Below are 23,715 nucleotides of genomic sequence, written 5' to 3'. Positions count from 1 at the left end.
CCCGAAATTTTCCGTAATCTAGCCTGAAAATCTCGGGATCGGGTCAAACCCGAAAGTAAAAGTTCAGATTTGGGTCGAAACAATTCAGGTTCTGGTTGAACGTTGAAATCGAAATCGAAAAATTTCAGGCTCAGATGAAGTTCGGGTCGAACCTGAAATTTTAGGTCAGTTCGGAATGAAATCCGGTCCGGATCAATGTGAATTGAAACAGATCAACCCGAACCTTGGGCAGTGTGAAGCTGGCAACAAAAAATGTCTCGTTTCAACGAAAATCGATTAGTGAATTTCACCGATATGTCAACCAAACCCGGACCGAATTTTGGATCTATGAAGAATGCTCTCATCTATATCTTCATGGCACTGACACAATAGTTTGACTGGTCGTTTTATCTATCAGTCATTTTTTTAGCTAACTACAAACGAATTAAATTTTCTCCAATAATTTCAGTCACCAGCGAAATTCACTCGAAAATCTCTCCACTTACTGAACATCCATCCAATGACTCCGATTAAAAACGATCACAGCAAGACCTTGACGCTTGACAGTTCATTTCTCCACGAAATTCTCCCAGTTCTTTGTAATTCTCCGATTTCTTCTAATTTTTTGAAAATGAGTGGAGTTTTCCAAGACAAATGAATGTCCGACGATCAAACATTTTGGGCCTCGAATCACAGAATTCGTTTGTCGAAATGCAGCAGTCAAATGTTGGATGTTCAGAGGTGGATTGAGTTAGAAAAGTTTTTCTTTGCTTCGATTTCGCCTTCAAATGTATCGAAACGACGAAATTACATTTTGCTTCAATTTAATGGGGTGAGACATTACGACGAGTGACACATTGTCAGCTGATCAACTCAGCTTTAAATTAATTAATTTTTTTTTAGTCTTAAATTATTCTTTCCATTTTACATATAATAAATCAGTCATTCGGATTACAAAGAAAGTATACATTAGAGGTCACACCAAACGCTATTCGTACGCACCATATCCATACACAAATGGGACACACACACATATATAATTTTACACCATTGTACATCGCGGACACAATTTATTTAATAATAAAAAAATCCTAAATTTTGCCTGTAATCACTTTCGTCCACATCGTAAACATTTTGGGAAACGAATTTTCTTTTGTTAACAAAAAAAACTACATTGACCTGTGCTGCCGTCGCTTTACTACGCACAAGCTTGTGCAACTCAACTTTATCTCAACTTTTTTTGTTTGTTCCCTATCTTATATCGGTCGTTCCTAATATCTCTCTTAAATAGATCACAGCAATTCACAGAAAATTCTGCCAAACCACGCCATATAAACGGGGAAGAAATAGGTGAGCAATGCTCGCTGGAACGACATTGGCGGTATTCGTGTGGTCGAACTACTATCGCCATCATCGGTGCCATCCGTCGACGACGGATGATTGTCACCGTGTCCGATCTCCTTTGTGCCATTCGTAACGCCACTGTTGCTTCCCGGTATCGTATTGATGCCAACATTGTTGATGTCAGTGTGATCGGGCATCCGTGGATGATAGTCGTACGGACTGAGACCCGAACCGGAGTCATCGTCGTCGTCGTCATCGCCGGCACCAGATCCGGAACCGGAACCGCCGTAATATGGCTCTTCTGTTTGAAAGGAAGGAAGGTATGTGATTAGTGGAGTGAAAGATTTGTCGTAGGATGGACATATGTGAGTAGTCGGTCACTTATTGTTCATTCATTGATCAACGTTTCTATATGAATGACCGAACAGTAGGGGCTCAACTACGGGTATACGTATCCGGCGACTGGTGCCGTCACCTTATGATTTCTACAAAAAAATACTCACCAACATCGGTCCACTCAACATCGAGTCCGTTGTATGCATTCCTAAGATGACCGACAGCGTTTCTCAGTGCGAATAATTGTCCGGCAATCAGTGAGCTTTGGCGTGGTGGTCCAACAGTCGATGTAAATTCTGGATTGGTTCCTTGGTCCGTAACTATCGAGTGCGGATACCTGGTAGGACAAACTCGAATTGAAAAAGAATCTGAAAAACTTTCGTGAAATTTGGTAATTTACCTGTCGATGGTGTAACCGTTCCAACAATTTGCTTCGATTCCTGGCGGTACGGAGAAGTCTTCGTGGTTGCAAATTTGGAATGGAAGATTTGACCAGAATTTCTTGGAATCTTTCACTTTCTGACGAATGTCCTTAACCAATTTGTCTAGAACTGTCGAAAAGAATGAGTAAATGCCCAAGGACTAACTGATGACACAACTTACCGGGTTCCTTATTTTCATCGGTTTCATCGTCACTCTTCACCGACATCTGCGGCTTTTTCTTGTTGTTCTTTCTTCTACCCTTGTTGTTGCCGTTATTATTGTTTGAACTGTCGGCATCGTCCTTATTGGAAAAGTGTAAAGGTTCGAATTGCAATTCCCGATTAGCTGGTTCAGCTGTTCGTTTCACTCGATCACTTTCACCACTTTTCGCCGCTTCACTTTCGTCAAACGAAAAATTATCCGAATCACCGTCGATCTCATCGAAATATTTCACTTCGGACGTAAAAAATTTTGAACTTATTGCTCGTCGTCGTCGACCCAATTGCGGTCGTCCACAGCCATGAAAAACTTGTTGTGATATGTCCTGTCCCGTCTCCTGGAAATTCATTATCGCCTCGGATATTTTAATGTTGATCGGTTCCACTACCATCACAATGTTGAACGGTCCCAGCAATCGTTCAGACACCTTTTCCATCGACTGCACAAAGTTATCCCATTCAGCGTCGATTTCGTTGTAATAGTGCAAACAGCCCTTCATCACATTGACACAATAGTTGGAGCACGGTTTCTCGGTGAAGCCTTTACAGGCACCACATTGTTGCATTTTTGTTAAAGCAACCGTACAATCGGCTCCGGGACGAACATTGATCATATTTTTGGCAACATCTGCAGCGGCCGCCAGTGCCTGTTCATACGTACGTGTCGCTACAAATGAACGTTTGATCTGAACGGATAGCTTATCAGGTACGTCACCGAACGGTTTCAGCTCTTTCATATGCTCGCTGACGCAACCCAAATACTTATCGTCGAACGTGTACTGCGAATTCAGCACGGTGAACATTTTTTGGTACAATGTGTTGAAAAACGAGTCCATTGCCTCGGACAGATCGACCTTGCCGCGGATGTAATAGTTTTCCAGTTCGTTGAACAGATCGGAAAAGACGTACGAATTTTGCTCGTAGATCACACCGTATGTACGTTTGAACATGGCGTGAAATTCCTTTTTCGATTCAGCTAGCAGATCCTTGAAGAAATCTGTAAAAATTGGAAAGAAAATTGAGTTTAAAATGTGGTTTTGCTCCCCATACACACTTGAGGTTATTTTCTGGGAAACATTTCTGTCGATTGGCAAGAGATATTTTTTGATGCATTGAAAGCCAATCACAGAACAGTTTCGAAGTGAAAATATTATTATTTTTACAGAGAGAAAGAAAAGTCAGTTGTTTCAGTTACAGAACATTCAATTACCCGCAGAATGTTCAACGAAAGTTTCCAGCAGTTTTTCTTATCAACAGCGATCCGTCAAGTCGCGTGCATTTATTTTTACACGAAAGAATCAGAGGTAGGGAAAAAATGTGTTGCCAATAATCACGCTCATGGCATGCGGTTTTTTGCTTATTGTTTTTCCTTTCTTTTCAAATCAAAAAAAGAAAAGAAAAGAAAATCGAATTGGGAAGTGGAAATGAAAATATTTGAAGAATGGAAAAATGTTGGCCAACCGTGTCGATGTTTAACTTGAGTTCGTCGAGCATTTTCTTTTTTTTTTTTTAAATATTTGCTTTTGAATCGAACACCGATAGGAAAATGCAATTAATTCTGTTCACACAATTCAATTTTCTTTCGACCGATCAAACGAACAGCAAACCGTTCGGTTAAAAATACATTGAATGGACGCTGCACCATATATAGCTGTCGATGTTTAAACATTGATTTCAAAATAATTAATTTGAATTTTCATCAAAAACTTTTGCTACATCTGAACAGCTACTCCATGCAAACCGGCGAGCAATCGTGTGTAGATAGGTATATACAATCCAAATAAAAACCACACAGAGCTCAGATTAAATAAATTCAATAAGCGCATCATATACCTCCATGGATTGATTAAACAATCGATATTCAAATATTGACTTGATCTCAATTAAAAATGTTATTTTTCAAGTGAGCAGTTGGCTTGATATCGATAAAAAAATCTTCCAGATTTCATGGCTTTACTTGTCCTTTACTCATGGCTTTGTTGTCGGTATATCAGTCTGGAAATTGACCCTAGTTTGTATGTCTGACGAATGCGGATGCATATCAGGCGAAACGCTGTACGTACATAGCCAAGAGTTGAAGCTAACCAATTTTAAAGAAAGACTGAAATCAAATCAGGCTGGAACTGGCGCCATGGGTATTCAGGTAATGCCAGAAGTACTTTTCATTTTTTGTCGAAAAGAAGTGCAACGAAAGGAATTTTACAATTTTTCTTCGTAAAACGCCCGAAGGGCTTTTTCAAGCCATCCGGCCTGACTGTGATAGACAATTGACAATTAAGAATCTGCTTCTAGAACACTTCATTGAAAAATACGTCAAGAAAAAGAGTTGTGATTAGGTTCGTCTAACAAAATTATTTGTTAAAGTTTACTGAAGTAATAGATTTTGTACCAAACACAAAGTTATACTTTAAACAAATGAAGTACAAGATTTGATTATTACTTTGACGTTTAATTTTTTGTCGGAACGAAGTGCATTTTTATTCGTAAAACGCCCGAATGGCCATTCCGTCAAGCGCAAAAGTGTTGTAATTTGGTTCGTTTAACAAATTCAAATATGTTTGTTAAAGCCTACTGAAGTAAACGTCTGGTACAAAACACAAGGCGATGCTTTAAACAAACGAAGTACAAGATTTTAACTACGATTGTTATTCGCAAAACATTAAACTGAGTTTATCAAACTTTTCAAAAATAAACCAAAGTCATAGCAAAAACGTTACAGATCGTCCGCAGAATGAGAGAAAAATTTTGAACTTGCGTCTGCACGTAATGCGAATATTTATGTTTGGCACGTGGATTTTGAATATTTTCGTCTGTATAAAGGTAGTGATGACGCTGTGTCTTAGACGATATTCGACTGAATATTATGGGAGAAGTGATTTAAGTTTTGACTTGTTATAGAAAAACCCCACGTTTCAATAACAAAAAATTGTAACACCAAACGTCTTGTATATACATCGCTCAATACAAAATCGTTTATCATTCACGGAGGCACAGAAAGATAAAAAAATTATATTCCCTGGAAATGATAAAAAAATCGAACAAAACTCAAAAGTTATTTATTCGAAAATGCATCACTGCAATACAACAGATTGAATGTCAACAGATAATTTTGGATTCATTTATAACACGAAAGTACCTAGACATTTTGTTGGAAGAGATTAAGGAATTTCGATTTTTAGTTTTGGTTTTTTTTCTAATTTGATGATAAATCGACCAGGTAAACGTAGAAGAATAAATTCATAATGTCTGGGTGTTCGATATGTTCCAGAATAAAACAGAAAAGATAAGCGAACGATTCATCAATTATCTTATTAATTTAATTGAATTTTTCGTTTCAACGTTTCGTTTCTACTTTTCTACTAATGGAAATCCTGTGAAATTCATGTCTAACGTAGCCCTTTGCCGTATACCCTTTTAAATTATTTATCAACAATTCGATGTTCAGTTCAATTCATCTCATGTTTTCTACTTCAACTAACAAATTAAGATTTCCAATTACTGTTAAGAACCATTTGTAGCTAGCAGGAAGATGGGGAAATTATCATTTTAAGTCGTACATTATGTAGTCAGCAGACAGTGTATATGGCCCCAAATTTAATGTAAAAGGAATGTAATTATCTTGCTGAATTTGTTCCTTTATACGATTACGTCACTCATTTTGTAATTACCGACATCGATGCTATTAATAGTGATGGAGCAAACATAACTTTACCCTTAGGAATGTGATGAAATGGGCTGATTGATATGTGACTAAATGGCAATTTATTTCCAAAGAAGAAACACGTTTGATAAGATGTGCCGTAAGTGTCGTAATTAACCAACTAATACGATCAAATTAGTGGAAACACATTTAGCTCTAGATGCATTTATTAGATGTAGGCACTCGTGTAGGCATCAAAAAATGTGGTTGTCCAACGAAATGCAAGACTTCAAAAATTATAGAAACCATTGATGATTCATGATATCGAATTGAATTGCATTTTGTTAACTATTACTATATGTTATGCGCCGCTACACGCTTATCTAAATTCTATTTGTAGCAACGACGCCAATCGGGGAAAAAAAACTCTCAGTAAAGATTGAAATATATTTTCACACAAAAGGCACGAAATGCAAATATATTTAACAGCAAAATATGCGAGATTCTTGCGATAGCACAGAGCCGTAACTAGATACTATTTCGAACAAGTACATGGTCTTTGAGAAACTCAATTGAGTTCTTTTTCACTCGCTGCGCTCAGTCTGTAATTTACCAATAGTGTCACCAAACTCTTAGAATTGACGGAGAAATGTGTCATCGACGACAAAACTAAGCGATGCGCACTGAATTTATGCAAAATGTTTGATACAACAAAAGAAGTAAAAGAATTGAGAGGGGCTAGACATTTTTGAAACCTTCGAACTAAACGTGTATGAAAACAATCGTATTGAAGGCATGAAAGCTTATTCGTGTTCCACAGAATGATGACAAGAAAAGCGTACCCTTGCCGACACCTTTCCTCATGAAGAAATGAAAGTTTTATGCGTAGTAATATCTTTCTCGTTAGGACGCGAACGAGTCCACGTTGAAGAGGATGACCTGTCCTAACATAAAGAAGTAGCTAGTCCAACTGTAACTGTATCTTTTCTCAGTGGATGGCAGTTGTTACTATAACCATCAGCAAAATGTCAGTTCTGTCAGGGCAACTCAAACGAGGTAGGAAAACCACAAACTCAGTAAATAAGAAGGTCGAAATCCTTTGCTAGTATTTGCTACATCTATGATCTATGGATGGAAGCATATAATATTAGACTTCAAGTCATTGCCTAATTTTCTTTTCGTTAGGATGCACAACAGACGTATCTGAGGCCTGGGTGCAGTATTGAAATGGACTCGGTTCTCGCTCCGACTCTGTAATAGTGCTGAATAAATTTGATCAATAATTTAGCGTAAATAAATTACGGTGAGTGGCTAGTGGCTATATGTGGACGATGGGATAGTGTAATAATGCGATTCTTCTCATAGACGCAATATATTAAATCACCGCAGAAGGAAAAAAAAAACAAGCTCGATGAACATGAAGCGAATATACCGAAACACTTCAATCGAAAACGATTGGATGTTTTTTTTGATTTTTTTCAAATTAATATTTTAATTTTTAATTGCTTTAATATGAAATTAGAGAAATAATATATTCATCATCATCATCATCATTGTCGAATGCTGTTTATGCCGCGAGTGTATAAATCAATAAGACGAACAGACGAAAATCTCGATTTTGTTTTTTTTTTTTTAATTTTGTTTCTTCTTCTCTGGTTTATGAATATTTAAATGTGACTGTGCATTGGAAAAAATCGGTTTAATTTTTTAAAGTTGCGCGCATATATAAATTAGCTAAGCAGATACATATACACCACGACAACGGTGATCGTTTTATCAATTCAAACTTATTTGTCGAGGTTACCACATTTGATCTCCACAATGACAATAAATTCGAAAAAAAAATCTTGAAAAGAGAGGAAAAAAATTATCATTTCGAACACAAAAACCGTGTGATTTGTTGTCGATAAATATTATTTTAACGATAAAAAAATGTTCACACACCAGACATTTATTGTGATAACTGCTGAAGAAACATAATATTCAATTTTATATTGATTGGAATGGATATATAGATATATTTATGCGACACACGGGCAGTCAGTGTGTATACGGGAATGAGTTTATCTATTTGCTTGAATGGAGACCGTAAAAATGACTTATTATACATCGAATTGAAGATAGTTGAAATTAAAACGATTCATAAAATGTGATTTATTAGACGAATTGTTTAGTTGATCCAAGTAAAATGGGTGATGGGGCGAATCCATCAAATGAGCCTGATGGGATTCGGCAAATTTTCATCTGCTATCAACAACGGTGACAAGAATAAGCGATAAGATCTCACTGCAGTTCGCTTATACACTTACTGAAATTGTAGATAAGAAAATTGAAGTAATAGATTCAAAGACTGGAAGAGATTTGTTACGAAACTGAGCTACATCGACTTTTCTTATTGGAAAGTAACAGAAAACTGGATAAATGAAGTAGTAGATTCAGTGTTCGCTGACAGTTTTTATCGACCTCGTTCATTTAGAAAATCGTTACCACAACCTTTTAAATACGGCTTTTAGATTCTTACCTCAAACCTGTGTGTTAAAATACGAAAAAAAATCGCTTTTCCCAGCTTTAAACAAAAAAAAATGCTGATAAAAGTACACGTGGATAACAAAGCGTCGTATATACTCACACAATAAGCATTTTTAGTTGGGATTTTGGTTTTAAAAGCTTGGGTTTATTCAACCCTTTTGTTGAAAATTGTTTTAAGTGGCGCTTTTTGAGTATCATTCAACCTTAATCGGCTTGTTGATGGAAATATCAACCATGGTGCGTTGGTAGGACTCAGTTTTTTTACTTTTGTGAAATCATATTTCGTCTCACAAATCCACTGTCGATAGATGCAGAAAACAACGACATTCTTAGTGTCATAACAATGAATAATAGCTTGCAACCCTTAGATGGATTCTTTTGAAAACATTCCTACCGAAATCGGACGCATTTTCCTAATATTCACTTTTCTTATGGAGTTCTTTCCAGATACATGAAAGCTAAGTAATCGTGAGGGGTGGACGTTTGAAAGGTAATGGCGAGTACTTTCGAGCAGACATTGTGTTTAAAGTTCACCTTCACAGAGGTAGGAGCAATTAAAAACAGGGGTAAAAATGTGGCTGTAACCGAAAAGCAACAGAAACATCAACATCAAAAAACCGTCTTTCCACTGGCACCAAGCATGAACGATAAAGGTACCTTTGAAGTGTAACTTATAGAGTAGGTTCCTCTACTTGTTGACGTGAAAATGATTCCAGGACGGGCTATACTGGAAGCTCAAACGTTTGAACGTTTGATTCTTACGTACGAGACAAGCCTGCTCTTCAGAACAGAAATGGATTGAAACTTGTGTCGCACCTGCTTCAATGGAACAGTACAGAAAAAAATAAATTGTTCGGAGAGCAAATCTGCGGGTAAGCGGAATAAAACAAGCGAACAATTTTGTGGTGTGGAGTGACCTGTGTTATCCAAAATGGACTAAAAATGCTTTGATCATTGTTCGGTAATCGATTTGCATAATCGAAACGTGACGGCAAAAGAATTAATTTGCGAGTTAATTAAACCACAAAAACTATATTTTCATCGGTGAACACATATGTGCACAAAATATTTTGTTCGGTTCAACGGTTCAATTAAATATAATTGCGAAATGCACACTCGCATCATAATCGATAGAATGTTATCATCGTTGTATTCATTGATTTAGCACCCGAATTTACGAAAATCGATGCATTAATCAAATCGGTTGTGTTATGAAATATGGGATAAATTGGATGGGAAACAAAATCAGAAGCATCATTTATCAACGTCCCCAAAATGGCATAGAGTCATTTCGTCTTCAATATTTTCAACATAAAGAGAGTTTCCCTTCTGTGTTTTCGTACAAGTTATGGAAGTTATGAGTGGGAGATCTGAAATAGAACTCATCAATAAGCAGAGAACAAACCGTACACTCATCCTAGATCTGCCGACATTCATATTAAGTCTGCTTTGCGATAAAACGTTCTTGTTTGGCTTTTAGTTCGATATATCCAATCAAATTTGCTTTGTCAATATCGCTGCCTTATCGGAAAATCAAATCAACTCGGTCGGATGCATCGAAATGAAATTGTAATTAAAATGATGCCATAACAATTGGGCTCGAATCGAACAATTGGTTTTAATCGAAATATGCAAACGAATCAATAATGGAACGAGTGAGAGCACACGATGATGATTTAATGCATTTTCAATCCAACGAAATTTTGAATTTTTTACTCAAGACACGACATGTCTTAGGTAGAGTATATTGGGTTATTATGACGCTTTCGAAAAGATGTTTTCTGTCAACTTAAGGTATTTAGTGTTGATTGACTGACAACTTGAAACTCTTTATTAAAAATTATAAAAATGTCAGTTGATTGTCGCATTACGACCATAGAATGATGAAACAGAAGGGAAAATTGGGAAAATTGTTTCATTGGAAACTCTTGCAAGTATAATAAATGCAGCGACAGCATTTCTAACCATTTATCCATTGTAGATAGCCAACACACTATGTGGATTGTCGTTTTTGGGTCAATTGGGGTCGATAAGTTAAATTTTTCAGCTGAATAACAATGTGTCTCCAAGCAGATCTATTTTCAGATTTTGGAACATAAACTCTTCAAAATCTGCAGCATGGTTGTAGATCATCATCACCGCGGACTTTTGTCCAGTCGAAAGTTCTCTTTTATCGCAAATGGAATGTTAAAACTAACGAAGTAATAGATTTTGCAGCGGTTCAGATACTTAGAACAATTGAAGTAATAGAATCTATTGTCGTTGGTAAAATGCTTATTCAACAACGATACTGGGTGACCATTGACCATATGTCGAATAGTATTTTTTACTAATTTAATTTAAGCCCAATGTAATTTTCAAGTAGTTGTAAATACGGACGAAAGTATCGTTCTCAATTGGCGGATGTAACGTGCAATTCTGTAGCCACTTACCGTTAAATTTAATCGCTCTGGTCGCTAACACCGACGCCAATTTGCCTATAGATTCTTTGGTATTTTTTTCCAGCTGCATTCGCGACAATCCAGCCAATTTCGTTTCCATACTGTAAGTGCAACATGTTCCCGATGATGGTTCACAGTATCGCGGTACCATATCTGTAATAAGAAAAAAACATTTTTGATGCAATAAAACCGAAATTTCTCTTCTGTTTAATTAAAAAGAATTTATGTTGTAGCGTACGCTCCGTTTTTATTGCTGTTGCTCAAAGGTGAAACAAAAAAAAAGGCGATTAAAACTTTGCGGGTTCATTGTTTCATCTAGAATCTAATGTATAATATGCTATGTAGGGTAATGCATTGAACATGAAACGAAAAGCAATTATAAATCTTAATTTTGAGATTAAAAACGATTTAAAGAAGATAAAGGTGACAATGTTATTATGCTTTTAACATCAGTAGTGTGTGTGTTGTGTATACGCTGCGGTTTGCTGTTTGTTTCTTTTCTCATCTAAAATTTATTTGGTTTTTTTTCCTCTTCTCGTCGTCGGTTGTAATTTATATGTGACCTGAAATTTTAAAAGCTACCGCTTTGTTTGCATACGTTTGTAATATCTGTATACAAGACTGCGACTAGAGGTACACACATATTCCACACAACATTTCTTTTATAACATCAGCTCTGGTGAATAGCACACATGTATGCAGATGGGTTACAGGAAGTGGTCATAAACACATTTAGATGCCACAGAAAAACATATTTTCTCCGTAAATCAACTTTTTAATTTAACCGCCCAAACTAATTTACTCTCCGAATTTACTGGCAACATTTGAATATTTCTTTGTTCGCCAAATTTTTTTTTTTTTTTTAATTTTTATTGAAATTAGTTTTTTGTTTGGTTGTTTCATCGGTAGATTTGTAGTTTGTCTTTCAATTTATTTGTCATGTTGCGGGGTGATATCATAATAAATAAATTTAGAATTTTTGTATGCATATTACGTCAAGGTCATTAACCATCAGGACAGCAATCCTTGAGTGTATGATCTAATGACAAATTTGCATAGGGATCATTCATAAATTACGTAACGTTTTTTCAGTGCTGTCATCGAAATTAAATCTGAAATAACTCGAGAAACACACACTCCACATAGTTAAAACTATGTTCGAGATAGAACGTATTCTTCGCAGATCATGTATTGTTCGAGCTATTGTAGAAAAGCACTGAAAAGACATTACGTAATTTATGAATGATCCACGCTTAACATAGACAACCGAGCAAAAAAATATTCTCTCGAAAATAGACTCTGGTGCGTGATTTGAGGTGAAAGTATCAGTTATTGGATGCAATGAAGTCTGAGTCGGAATTAGGATAATTGTAACATTTAAGAGTCAATTTGCCAATTTTTCGACCACTTAGAAAACAAGCTATCTCCGATATTATTGAGTTATAGTTCATTCGATTCTACGTTCAATTCTAGCGAACGGGTGTCTGCTATTTTTTACAAAAAAAAAATCCAGTTTGGGTGTAATGTGTGTACATGTCATATGATGTCAAGGGGTGGTGAATACACTTTTTTAGCAATATCTTGAGGAAGGAGGAACCCAAAAAGTTAAATCTTTGTAGGATTTTTGGCTTGGCCGACAAATTGAGCCCACCCTGATTTCCGCACTCACTACCCATGGCCAGCCATCAATCAAAGTATGGTCAACTTTCAAAGAGTGCTGTATCTCTGCAACATCATTGTTCTGAGGGACCAATCACATATTATGGTAGCTGACCTCAGTCGCCATCACATATAAAAAATTTGACCTCAGAAGTTTTGTGGTGCGGATTCTCGTCCAAAATAGTTTTTTTTTTATTAGTAACGTATCTGGGGGACAATTCTAGCCCATAACTGATCGATTCCGAGGGACTCTTTCTAAAAAAACACTATTTTCTTACATTTTGCTCATAGTCGACAACAGGGCCTACTTTTTAGAAACTTTTAGAGAAAATCGCGAAATTCAAGAAACTCTGAGAAATTCAAGAAACTTCGACAAATTCAAGAAATTTCGAGAAATATTTCTTGAATTTCTCAAAGTTTCTTGAATTTCTCGAATTCAAGAAATTTCAAGAAATTCCAGAAAATTCAAGAAATTCGAGAAACTTCGAGAAATTCAAGAAATTTGAGAAATTTCGAGAAATTCAAGAAATTAGTTTCCAAAAAGTAGGCCCTGGTCGACAAGCCTCTTTGACTGTAGCGAAATGGTGTAGCGATGCAGAGTGAACATAGTCTATCTTTAAAACATTGCTAGGCACCCCACAACTACATACATGCTGTACCTGTTGCAATTCAACAAATTTGAGAGGTTTTGCGGTCATGTGCATATCGAATATTTCAGCTACGGCGTAGTATACACCGGTCAAAAACCCTTAAAAGAGTAAAAAGTTACGCAAGTCCTTGTGTATATCGTTATATATGACGCTTTCTGCGCTTGCGTACAAAAAATGAAAATTTGGCTGACGAATTGGCGAATTGACTCTTAATGCCATCTGTCGTTGATGGCCATTAAATGAGTCTACTCTAATCGGCATTTTGTTCGTTTTATATAATTGATGTATTAGTATACAGACGACGACAGCGAAATTTTGACAAGAATTTGGTTCAGCTGATTTTCAGCTAGTTCATTCATTCAAACAAAACTACTTATACATCTTTTCTACTGTTTTACAACTACCATTGCTCATGTAAGTTTTCGACCCCTATCATCGAGTATAAGAAGTTTTGTTTGTATTGGTGGGTCAGCTGAAAAACAGCTGAAGCAATTTCTCACTTAATTTCACTGACGTCCAATGTAGGAATTATATCAAAATTTGTCAATCTAATACAGCGACATCGTTATCATATCTTGGTCGATTAGAGTTACTAGGCAAATTTCTGTTCAACAATAATGTCGTTTCCAATCATCTAAACCGAAAATAAAACGTCGACCACTTCATCCAATTCTACATATTTATCTGCCCACATGCCATTCACATTTAATGGCTGTGAAATTCTATATCATGTAATTGATAGGAATTACATCTTTCCTGTGCTGGTTCTGCGTAAACAAAAGACATTTATTACGTTTAATGGTGCAGACGATAATAGTTATAATGTGAATTCAAGGACAGTGTGATCTGTCGTATTGTATGTGGAATGGACACTTTTCTTCTAATACATAAATTCAATCCCATCCAATCATTCATGTTATAGCCGAGTGGCATGCATCGATGTTGTTGTAGTTATCGATTCGATTGTTTTGTTTTGTAACTCGTGAATTTCCCATAACGCTCAGTGGATAGTGAGAGTATCTCTCAGCGGGTAGCTGAAGATGTTATTGGACTTTTATTAGATGAAAAGAGAGTCGATAAAAACGATGTTCTACTTGCTTTAACCGAACCGCCTTCAAGAAATGTAGTAGGAAGGGAGAAAATGTTTCAGATAAACACCAACTAAAGTAAATAGAAACATTAATCACTTCTGCAGAGCTTACCACAAGCGAAAAGAAGCTCGAACATACACAGGCAAACAGACTTTAAGTGGAATTTATGTTTGCCCTACATTTTGGAAGAGATCTTTTTTCACCAAACCAAACAAATGATGCAATAAGAAGTTATGGTTTATGTTGAAGCACTACTTCATCCCGTATGAAGTCAATGGCGCCGAAATGTATTAATTTCCCCATACAGCCAGCTGTATTACATCGAAAATTGGACATAATTTAGAGGATTTCGGATAGTTTTCATGGAAAACGAAATTGTTTTACTGAAACAAACATTCCCGGCTGTATTGACACATACCACCATCTCACCGCACCTTTGCATTTTAAACAAAAAAAAATCGCAAGAAATATTCGTCTGTGAATCACATGGTTTAAGCGAGAAATTTAACGTAATTTTCTCTGTTAAAACAGATGACCACTGTTTACTTAAGGTGTACACACACTCCACCATATTTCATGTTGAATATTTTTTAAATATTCCGCTTCGGATTTATGTATAAACACACTCAGCAGAGCCTACATAAATAGATCGATTGTTGGGAGTTCAGTAAAACAAATTAATATGAAAAAAAAAGATCATTAAAATCGCAGAGTGTTTTATTTTACACGGTGTGCATACCAGAAATGGGATTTCATAACAACGCGTACGGATTAGCTACAGACATATGTGGATATGTGCATTTAATACAAATGCACAATCTGTATTTTAATGGAGCATAACGCACGGTTTGCGGATATATTATAATATGCAATCCATTAACACGGAAAATTAAGAGTTAAATGAAGTTCTTTGTCAGATGGAGAGAATGAAAATTTTAATTTGATTTCAAGTCATTTCGCACTATTTACAGTCATAACTTTGTTTTTAAGACATCCATTGAAAGCGATTGGAATTTCAGATTTGTGTTTATAACATCGCTCGGTGCCACTTGGGTGGGTCAGGTAACTTGACTGACTGATTTTTCTAAAAATACCATAAAATTAAACTCGTGTGAATTACGGCAGTCTCTTCGCTCTGGCCACAAGGATCACACTCGTTGAAATGTTTTATTTTGTAAGTCATTTTTTACCGAGTAAATCTGCTGAAAATTCGTCCCATTTGATCATGAATAAAATATGCGAAATACGTGTGAATTACAGCTCTCGCTTCGCTCTCGTTCACACGCGTCGAAATGTTACATTCTTTCGGAAAAACTCAGAAATTATTACTCCGGTCACGAGTAGAGGAATTTCGGTCAGTAATTTTCGAGTTTTTTGTTGGTGTAAGACCCACGACTTACAGTCAAATGAATCATGCAATTAGGGAGCGGTTGTTGATACAAAACTATGCACTGCAATAATTCCATTCAACGAAATCGCCATTATCACTATTGACAATTGACATGACAATGTTCAGATCCAATTTTAATTGGAATTTTATTGAATTACTGCTAGTCTGCTTCATCCGTTGTTCAACAGTGGAATTTGCCACAAAATAAATTTTTTTCGCGCTAACCAATCGAAAAATAAAACTTTCGCTTTTTCGATATAAATATTTTCTGTTCACCCACCAAAACAGTTGGGATGAGGGGTGTTGTACAGACACTATGTTGTGAGCATTGTTTGAATTTACAAAAACACACAAGTGCAGATTAGCAATTGCATTTCAAAATCATTTTTGATGAACTCTAGCCGTATTTACAGTTGATGGAAATGCCCCATGCACACCATACAATTCATAATCAATTGAATTATTTGGTTTTGATATGTGGAGTGCGAGATATGTTTTGATAGGTTTATGGCAACTGAATACGAATAATAAAAGCTTTTGTGTGGTAGTGTTAACATTTAACAAGTATCGGGCCACTAACGAACATTTTAGCGACGCTTAAATGTTATGAATTAGCGCTTTAATATAATGGCCACTTGAAGTAGTTGCAACACTTGTAAAAGGAAAATGTTTCTCGTAAATTCGTTCAACTACTTCTAAAGACTCTTCTATTCCTGCAGCGGAAAAAAGGGTTCAAAAGGGTTAAGGACAACAATGCTTCTATTTTCTTCTAGCTTCGACTACACAAAAATGATAAGGTTTTTGTGCTAAGACTAGAGAAGTGAAAGATTCTGTAACAATCACATGAAAAGAAGCCAGAAGAGTGGGCAAGTCACAGATTTGGTAATTAATAATGAATCTAGGTTCCTACGAAGGTACTAAGTCAGGTGATATTTGTTCTTGAACGGTTTAGTGGATATTTTACATATAAATTTTTAGTTCACAGGGAGGTAAATGGACTCGCCACTAGAAAATTTGGGTGCCGCTTTCTAAGTGATCAATTCATAGGTCTGTTAACATGTTCTTACAGAAGCTGTATATGATTGTCGTCTTTAAATCGAATTGGAAATGGGATGAATATGAACTCTCGCTTTAAAATTTGAAGTACCAGACAATGTAGAGACGCTAATAGTGAGTCCGTATATGTGGCCGGTCTTCTAATGGGTTTATCGATTTTCTATTTATATTTTTAAAGTTCAATATTTACCATCATTAAACGATTTAAACATAAATGGGACCGCGTTAAGTGACCCAATTTTAAAGTGTTCCGTAACACATCACACACCCTTCAAAAATGCTTTACTGTTGCGACACGCTCTCAACGGCATAAAAGCCCTTAAATTTAATTTACTTTAAAATTTCCTAATTATTCCCTTCACTGCGACATTCAATTTCTGTTTGGTCTCGTTAAAATCATTTCGACGTTAATTGGTTGAGCCGAGCGCAATGTTTTTTCGGAAAACTTTCCCATCTTATGAAACACCCTCTCAAATTACATTTATGAATTGCAACAAAAAAAGGGTTGGATGATTGAAAAACCTTTTACTGTATGTACACCACCTATATAGGGTTCAATGTTTGTCAACACAAAAAAAAATCCGAAATCCCATTGAACCTTTTTCTTTCGCCGGGCCGTCGCTCCAAACCAAAACTCGACCAACAACCGAATTATAAACATTTTCCCGTTGATAAATTTGAATAATTTTCCTGTGTGTGTCACCCAAAACGAAAACTATATTCTTCACATAGGTTTCCACTTGACATTAATTCCTATGTACAATGATGTAAGGCATATGAAAGCAGCTTTCCACCGTGTGTACATAATCCATTCGCACATAGGGAAAATAACAAACTCTAGTCCCTTTCATGTTTCTCAACAAGAAATCGATAAATTGGTCGTGCGCATTGCCACACTCTGTACATGAACAATAATGGGCTCAATATAATACCTAAACGAAAGTGTTTCGAAACCCATGTGCATGACTTGCCCTTAGTGTATTATGCACGGCGTAGAAAGTGCTATGTATAGTATTTGACTACATCATTCTGCTTATGCTACCGTTTACTTTTGTTATATCTAACGCTATATACTAACGAAGTGGTGGATGAGAATATGTTCGCTTATTCTTAATTGTTTTCGACGAGACAATTGAACGACTAAGTGGCTACCGCGTCAACTTTATATGGATCTTTTGATGGAAGTACTGATAGCTCAATTGCATACCGTTTGAATACAAAAAGAGTTAGATACTTTATCTACTCCCTATAATGATATGCATTACTTGCAGGTCCATCATTATGTATATCTACATGTTCAACGTTCGATAATTTTTACCATGAATATTTGAAATTTCACACTTCTTCTGTGAATAAGAAGCGAGGAAAAAAATTCTATTTAGTTTGGTCATTCGACCATTATTTGATAAAGTCATTTAACATACGCTTCGGTGTGGCATGACGATTATTTCGACGATGTAAAAATTGTTTTTTTTTTCCTCTTCACAAAATTAAGTATTCAATTTTGAGCATGGGATCTTTTTCAGTTTTCGAGCATTTTTTTTCGGTATTTATCGCTTATTAAGCCATTAATGTATTGAATAAGCAAACAGGTAGGTGAATTGGAACAGGTGCCTCCTTGTACACCAACCATTCAAATGGTGAATAAATTTACTTTGATGTAAGGCGATGCAATAAAAGTGAGGGAAAAATTAAAACTAGAGAAAACGAACTGAGAGAGGAACACTTTTACATATTACAAGTGCATCGTAAAATTGTGTGATAATATCCTTATCTTTTCGTCGCGCATACCAACGAGTCGACATGAAGTTGTCGTCGGAAATCAGATGATTTTTGAGGCGGCGGGTAATACTCGTACGATGTAGTTTCAAATATACGTAGAACTACAGTAAACGTCAGTGAAATTTAGACATGAATTTGTTTCAGCTGGTGCACTTACACAAACTATTTCACCCGCATAAAGACGTACAAGCACTTTTGTCTGTGATGAGTGGACCAGCTGCAATACAGCTGATGCAAATTCATGTCTAAATTCCACAGACGTGGCGTGTAATTTTAAAGCAAAAATTTCTAGAACAATAAAAAGATGAATAGGAGGTGAGCCGGTCTCTATTGCTTTACCCTTTTTGGCGCTAAGCCGATAAGAAACTGACCAGCGCAAATGACAAAGTCTAATGCATCTTTTTCCAATTGTAAACAAGAAAAATGAACACTGATTGGAGTTCTAAACGATTTTGGCTTTGATTTTCTGCTTATCCTACTAATTTGAATCAGCTTTCATTGCAATTGGATAGAGGGTACGTGAGTGTAAAATATAAGAACCTAGTGTCTACCATCACTAGCACATTTTCCTCTAGACTGGGTCTACAATTTCATCTTTCCTTGTCACAAGAGTGTAAGAATTGAGATTCGAGTCTCTATTCGACTAACCTTTGATACAAAATCTTGTACTTCATTAGTTTTACTAAGTATACTCTAAGGCTAAAAAGCTTCGAAACAAGGTTGATTTTCGATATAACTGAAAACAAACGCCTCATTCACAAATCAATGGATCCTTATTAGTCTACCCATTAGACCAGTATTTCGTACGGGTCTCATAAAGGGTCACTCACAAATTATTCAACTTAATTCTCGGAATAATTGCATAGGAATGAACGTGTAGAGATAACTTGAATTTATTTATTGCTTAGTGTTAGTGCATCCACAATTCAAAGTGGTGACATTTATCGATAAGTCGATAAATACCTCGGATTGCTTATCGAAAAGCCGTTGATCGTTTCAATAAATTCTTTATTTTTTACGAAATGAAGGTAGAAATGTTATATGGCATTCCTTACTATGTGGGTGGGACATTCCTAACACGTAGACAATGTGAATCATATATCCTTTCATAATTTGATGCGGTCGTTCCAACTTAATATCGTTCTTTGTTATAGAATAAAATTCGTATCATTTTTATCGTATATTATATACATTTACGTCGATTCCAATTTTTTAAATACCTCACAACCGTATGCTGTGCTTACGAAGGAAAAAAAATCGTTTCAACAAAAGAAACAAAAAAAAAACTGCTGAACAAACACCACATTTTCTTCTCCTCTGTAGAATAAATTGTATTTAACAATTTATTTCTACGAAAATAAGAAGAAGAGAAAATGTAATGCACTTTAGTTACGGACACTTTTTTTAGTCAACGTCACCGTCAACATTTCTTTAAACTTCCTTCGTTTTTTATTTCGTTGTTGTTGTTGTTTCACTTCTTCCTCCGTGGAAGTGAACGAAAATTTCTAAGTAAAAATATCTTTTGCCATATTCAATCGTCTGTCTGCTGGGTGTAAAAAGCAACAATTTTTTTCCCCCGACTCTCAGATATATATTTACATTTACAACAAACCCGATTGCGAAACGGAATACTCATAGAAATTTTATACGTTTATGGTATTGAAAAACACATCCGACATTCATTTCCACACCCCACATGCAATAAACGGAAGATGTGTGTATACACATTTATAATAAGTACGGTATATCGTTGTTACATTTTTGGCTCTGTATGTTTTTCGAAACGTATCCTTGGGCTAGGGGCATAAATACATTATTTATAACAGAAAATGTTCGCTCTTTAAATGGATTTCGATTTTATTTTATTTCAGTTTTCTGGCAATGTTACCATTCGCTTAATCTGATAAGGAAGTGGCTCATTTGAGTTAATTTTAAGCACCGAGTTTGGTTCGATGGAAAGCAGATAAATTCTCTATTCGATTTGCTTAAGACGGAAAAAGGATGTTTGTGTTCAAGTATAGCATCCAAAAGGGAAGCTACTAGTCGTATTAAAGGGTCGTATCGATTGGGTTTCACAAAATATAATTGGAACTTTCGATTAGCCAGCTAGATAATCGATTTAAATTGGAGTGAAATGTTTGGAATATAATGATTCGCCCTGAGCTTAACCGCCATGACTGTCCCTTGACCTAAAATTTTTTGTGTAGATTTTATTGCAGGTAGCATGTCCCCAGGCGATTTTATTTTATTTCCTTATGATTTTTTGCCAGAAAAAACATCTTTTTAGAAAAGCAAAACGATAAATGTCTTCGAAATAATCATTGCAATGCTTTGGGCACATTGGGTTTGTTTATTTCACGAACAAATTTAATTTAATTGAGGGCGAATAAAGAGATGCATTCGATCGAACAATCAGACATTCGATGGTGACTTCAATTAATTCTAATTACCTCTCAGCGGATAGTATTAGAGAATACCCAATTGTTGTTGATGGTAGTTAGATCGACGGAATAAATTTAAAATCAAAACAATTTGACTGGAGCTGGATCCCAGATCTGTGATTATTTCTTCTCTACTCTCCTCCCCTAATTCTATTTTTAAAGAAATTTTCATGTTTCTAATTTTTAACAGTTTAAGTCCCTTCTGATGCATTGGGCGTATAAATAGCTACTTTCTACTACGAAGGCATGAAACGCTTTGAACATAGCTCGGGAAAGTGTTTTTTTTTTCTCGCGAGTATGCATACAGCCCAAGCCGAAGGCACCGCTGCATACTCACTTGTAATATAAATAGTTATTTGTTCAACGAGGAAGAAAAGTTGGAAATTGCATATCCAACATTTTTCCCTATTTAAACAAAACGTTTTTCGCCGGTGGCTTCCGAAGTTTCAGCGGAGGGTAGAAAATGACTATTTATCGATCGATAATCCCCTTAAAAATGGCTAGTCATCTGTTGTCGCCAACGACGACAAATTTAATCCACAAGCTCTTTTGTGGGCTTTTATGTAACAGAATGGAAGTTTAAACAAATGAAGTAACAGATTTTGTATCAATTATTAATAAATAATTTGTACAAATAGGTTAACAGATTTAAAAGGATTCTATAATGATATGCTTGTCGTTTATGAAATGTTGAAACAACGCAAAAACCACTTAACCAGTCACATATGGCTATTCATCTGTTATCGATAACGATGACAAAAATAATGACAAGCTCTGTATAATATGGTGCTTTATACAGTAAAATGCATGTTAAAAAAATTGAAGTAACAGATTTGAAAACAAACCGATTAAAAAAGGTTTGATCTATGGAAGTAATAGACCAGAATCCAATAAAAATACTGGTCGTATGCTTGCCATCTGTAACAGGTTAAAGGTTTTCGATGATCGAACATTTTTATTCGTACACATTCATCGGGGGCCTAAGAGTGCCGCTGCCTTTGAGTTAAGTTCCGCTTTTTACAAAAAAAGGTGAAACATAAAAAATAATTATTCTAACAAACGATCCATAACCATAAATTGCAAACCGTCCAACCGAAAATTACACCAAGTCGATAGCCTCATTTTTTGCCCATCGAAAATAAACCAAACAGCGAAAAATGTCACAGAAATTATAATTTTTCGACTAATTTATTTCGAATCAAATCCCGTTTCCCTAATTTAAATTTTTATTTGATATTTTCAAAAGAGTTTAATGTGCTCCGTATTAATATTATGATGAGCCAACACACACCGGGGCTCTGATATTATAAGGCAAGCGAAGCAGATTATTAGGAAGTGTTAGATTAATATTTTTTTTCTGTTGTTGTTTGTGATTTCGACTATCGATAAGGTATCGAAAGGAAAGAAAAAAATGCTCACCTCCAACCAAAGAATTTTTTTTTAAATAAAATTAAAAAGATAGGCGTCAAGATAGCATGACATTCAAACGAATATTTTTATACTTCAAAGCTTGATGTATAAATGTGTGAACTGTATGCCACATACGTAATAAAATTCTAATATGGATAACATGTATATGGATGACGACTCATTCATCTGTAAACACTGTCTGGATGGTTATTATTTTGTCTATTTTATTAGCATTTCTGTGAGAAATTTGAACGAAAATTTAAATATTCAAATAGAAATTGGTTAAACGATCAGCCTGCGTCGTATACAGTTGGTGTGTGTCATTTCATTGTTGTTTCATTGTAATAGCGAGAAGAAGAAAAAATGTCAAAAAATTTGAATATTTCATATTTTCCAATCAATTAACTCAAATCATACCATCGATCGATCCAAACGATATAACCAATTTATTTGAATATTTTCCGTTTAATTTCAAACAAATTAATCAGCATTAATTAGCATAATTTTATGTTTATTGATAAAATGTATATATTTAACGGCAATTTGCATAAAACATAACACAAAATCCCAGTTGTTGGATGGATAGACGCGTCAAGAGTCAATTCACTTAAAATCGGTCATGATATGGAGAGGTAAAATAAGAATAAAATTGTGTAATAATAAACGTTTTTTAAGTGTACGCCTTGTTTCTCTTAAACGATTCGAGACTCTTGCACAATTACCATTCATCATTCAATAAAATGTGTTGGCTGTTTTGCATTTTACTATGTGCTTTAATACACTTAATGTACTTTGGGATGCGATCAAGAGAAATAAATTTTAAGGCGAAGAGCCAAGCACAATAGAGATATAGAGAATCAAGGTATTTATCGCGGTAAATTATCCGTAAATTTTCCGTACATTTTCGGTAATTTTTCAGTAATTGTTCCGTACATTTTCAGTAAATGTTCCGTACATTTTCAGTAAATGTTCCGTACATTTTCAGTAAATGTTCCGTACATTTTCAGTAAATGTTCCGTACATTTTCAGTAAATGTTCCGTACATTTTCAGTAAATGTTCCGTACATTTCCGGTAAATTTTCGGTACATTTTCGGTAAATTTTCAGTATGCGGAATGTAAGCCAATAAGGAAAGGCATATAATTGGCCATAAGTAGCAATCGTACATGTCGTTTAGAATCAGCTTTGCATACACGAATGTTTTCATTTTAAATTTACCGAAAAAGTTGTACAGTCTTAGTACAAATAGGACTTCCTATAATAAACCATTAGCAACCCTGAAGCCGAGCCTCACAAATATTTCCACTAAATGCCTCCAATAAGCGCA

General features: G+C 35.5%; 1 protein-coding gene across 1 annotated transcript in view; it reads right to left on the bottom strand.

The window, feature by feature from the left end:
* Window positions 1–23,715, bottom strand: part of LOC119084025 (glypican-4) — a 63,102-nt gene continuing 39,387 nt past the window's right edge. The window contains exons 2-6 of the mRNA XM_037193846.1: window positions 10,902–11,063; window positions 2,263–3,297; window positions 2,060–2,210; window positions 1,827–1,996; window positions 1–1,624 (exon numbers count right to left, since the gene is read on the bottom strand). Coding sequence (XP_037049741.1) covers window positions 1,272–1,624; window positions 1,827–1,996; window positions 2,060–2,210; window positions 2,263–3,297; window positions 10,902–11,063 — 1,871 coding nt within the window. The 3' untranslated portion in view covers window positions 1–1,271. The remainder of the gene's footprint in view (window positions 1,625–1,826; window positions 1,997–2,059; window positions 2,211–2,262; window positions 3,298–10,901; window positions 11,064–23,715) is intronic.

The sequence above is a fragment of the Bradysia coprophila genome, unplaced genomic scaffold, assembly GCF_014529535.1.
Source record: "Bradysia coprophila strain Holo2 unplaced genomic scaffold, BU_Bcop_v1 contig_732, whole genome shotgun sequence".
Taxonomy (NCBI): domain Eukaryota; kingdom Metazoa; phylum Arthropoda; class Insecta; order Diptera; family Sciaridae; genus Bradysia; species Bradysia coprophila.
This window is presented reverse-complemented; position numbering and strand designations above follow the sequence as displayed.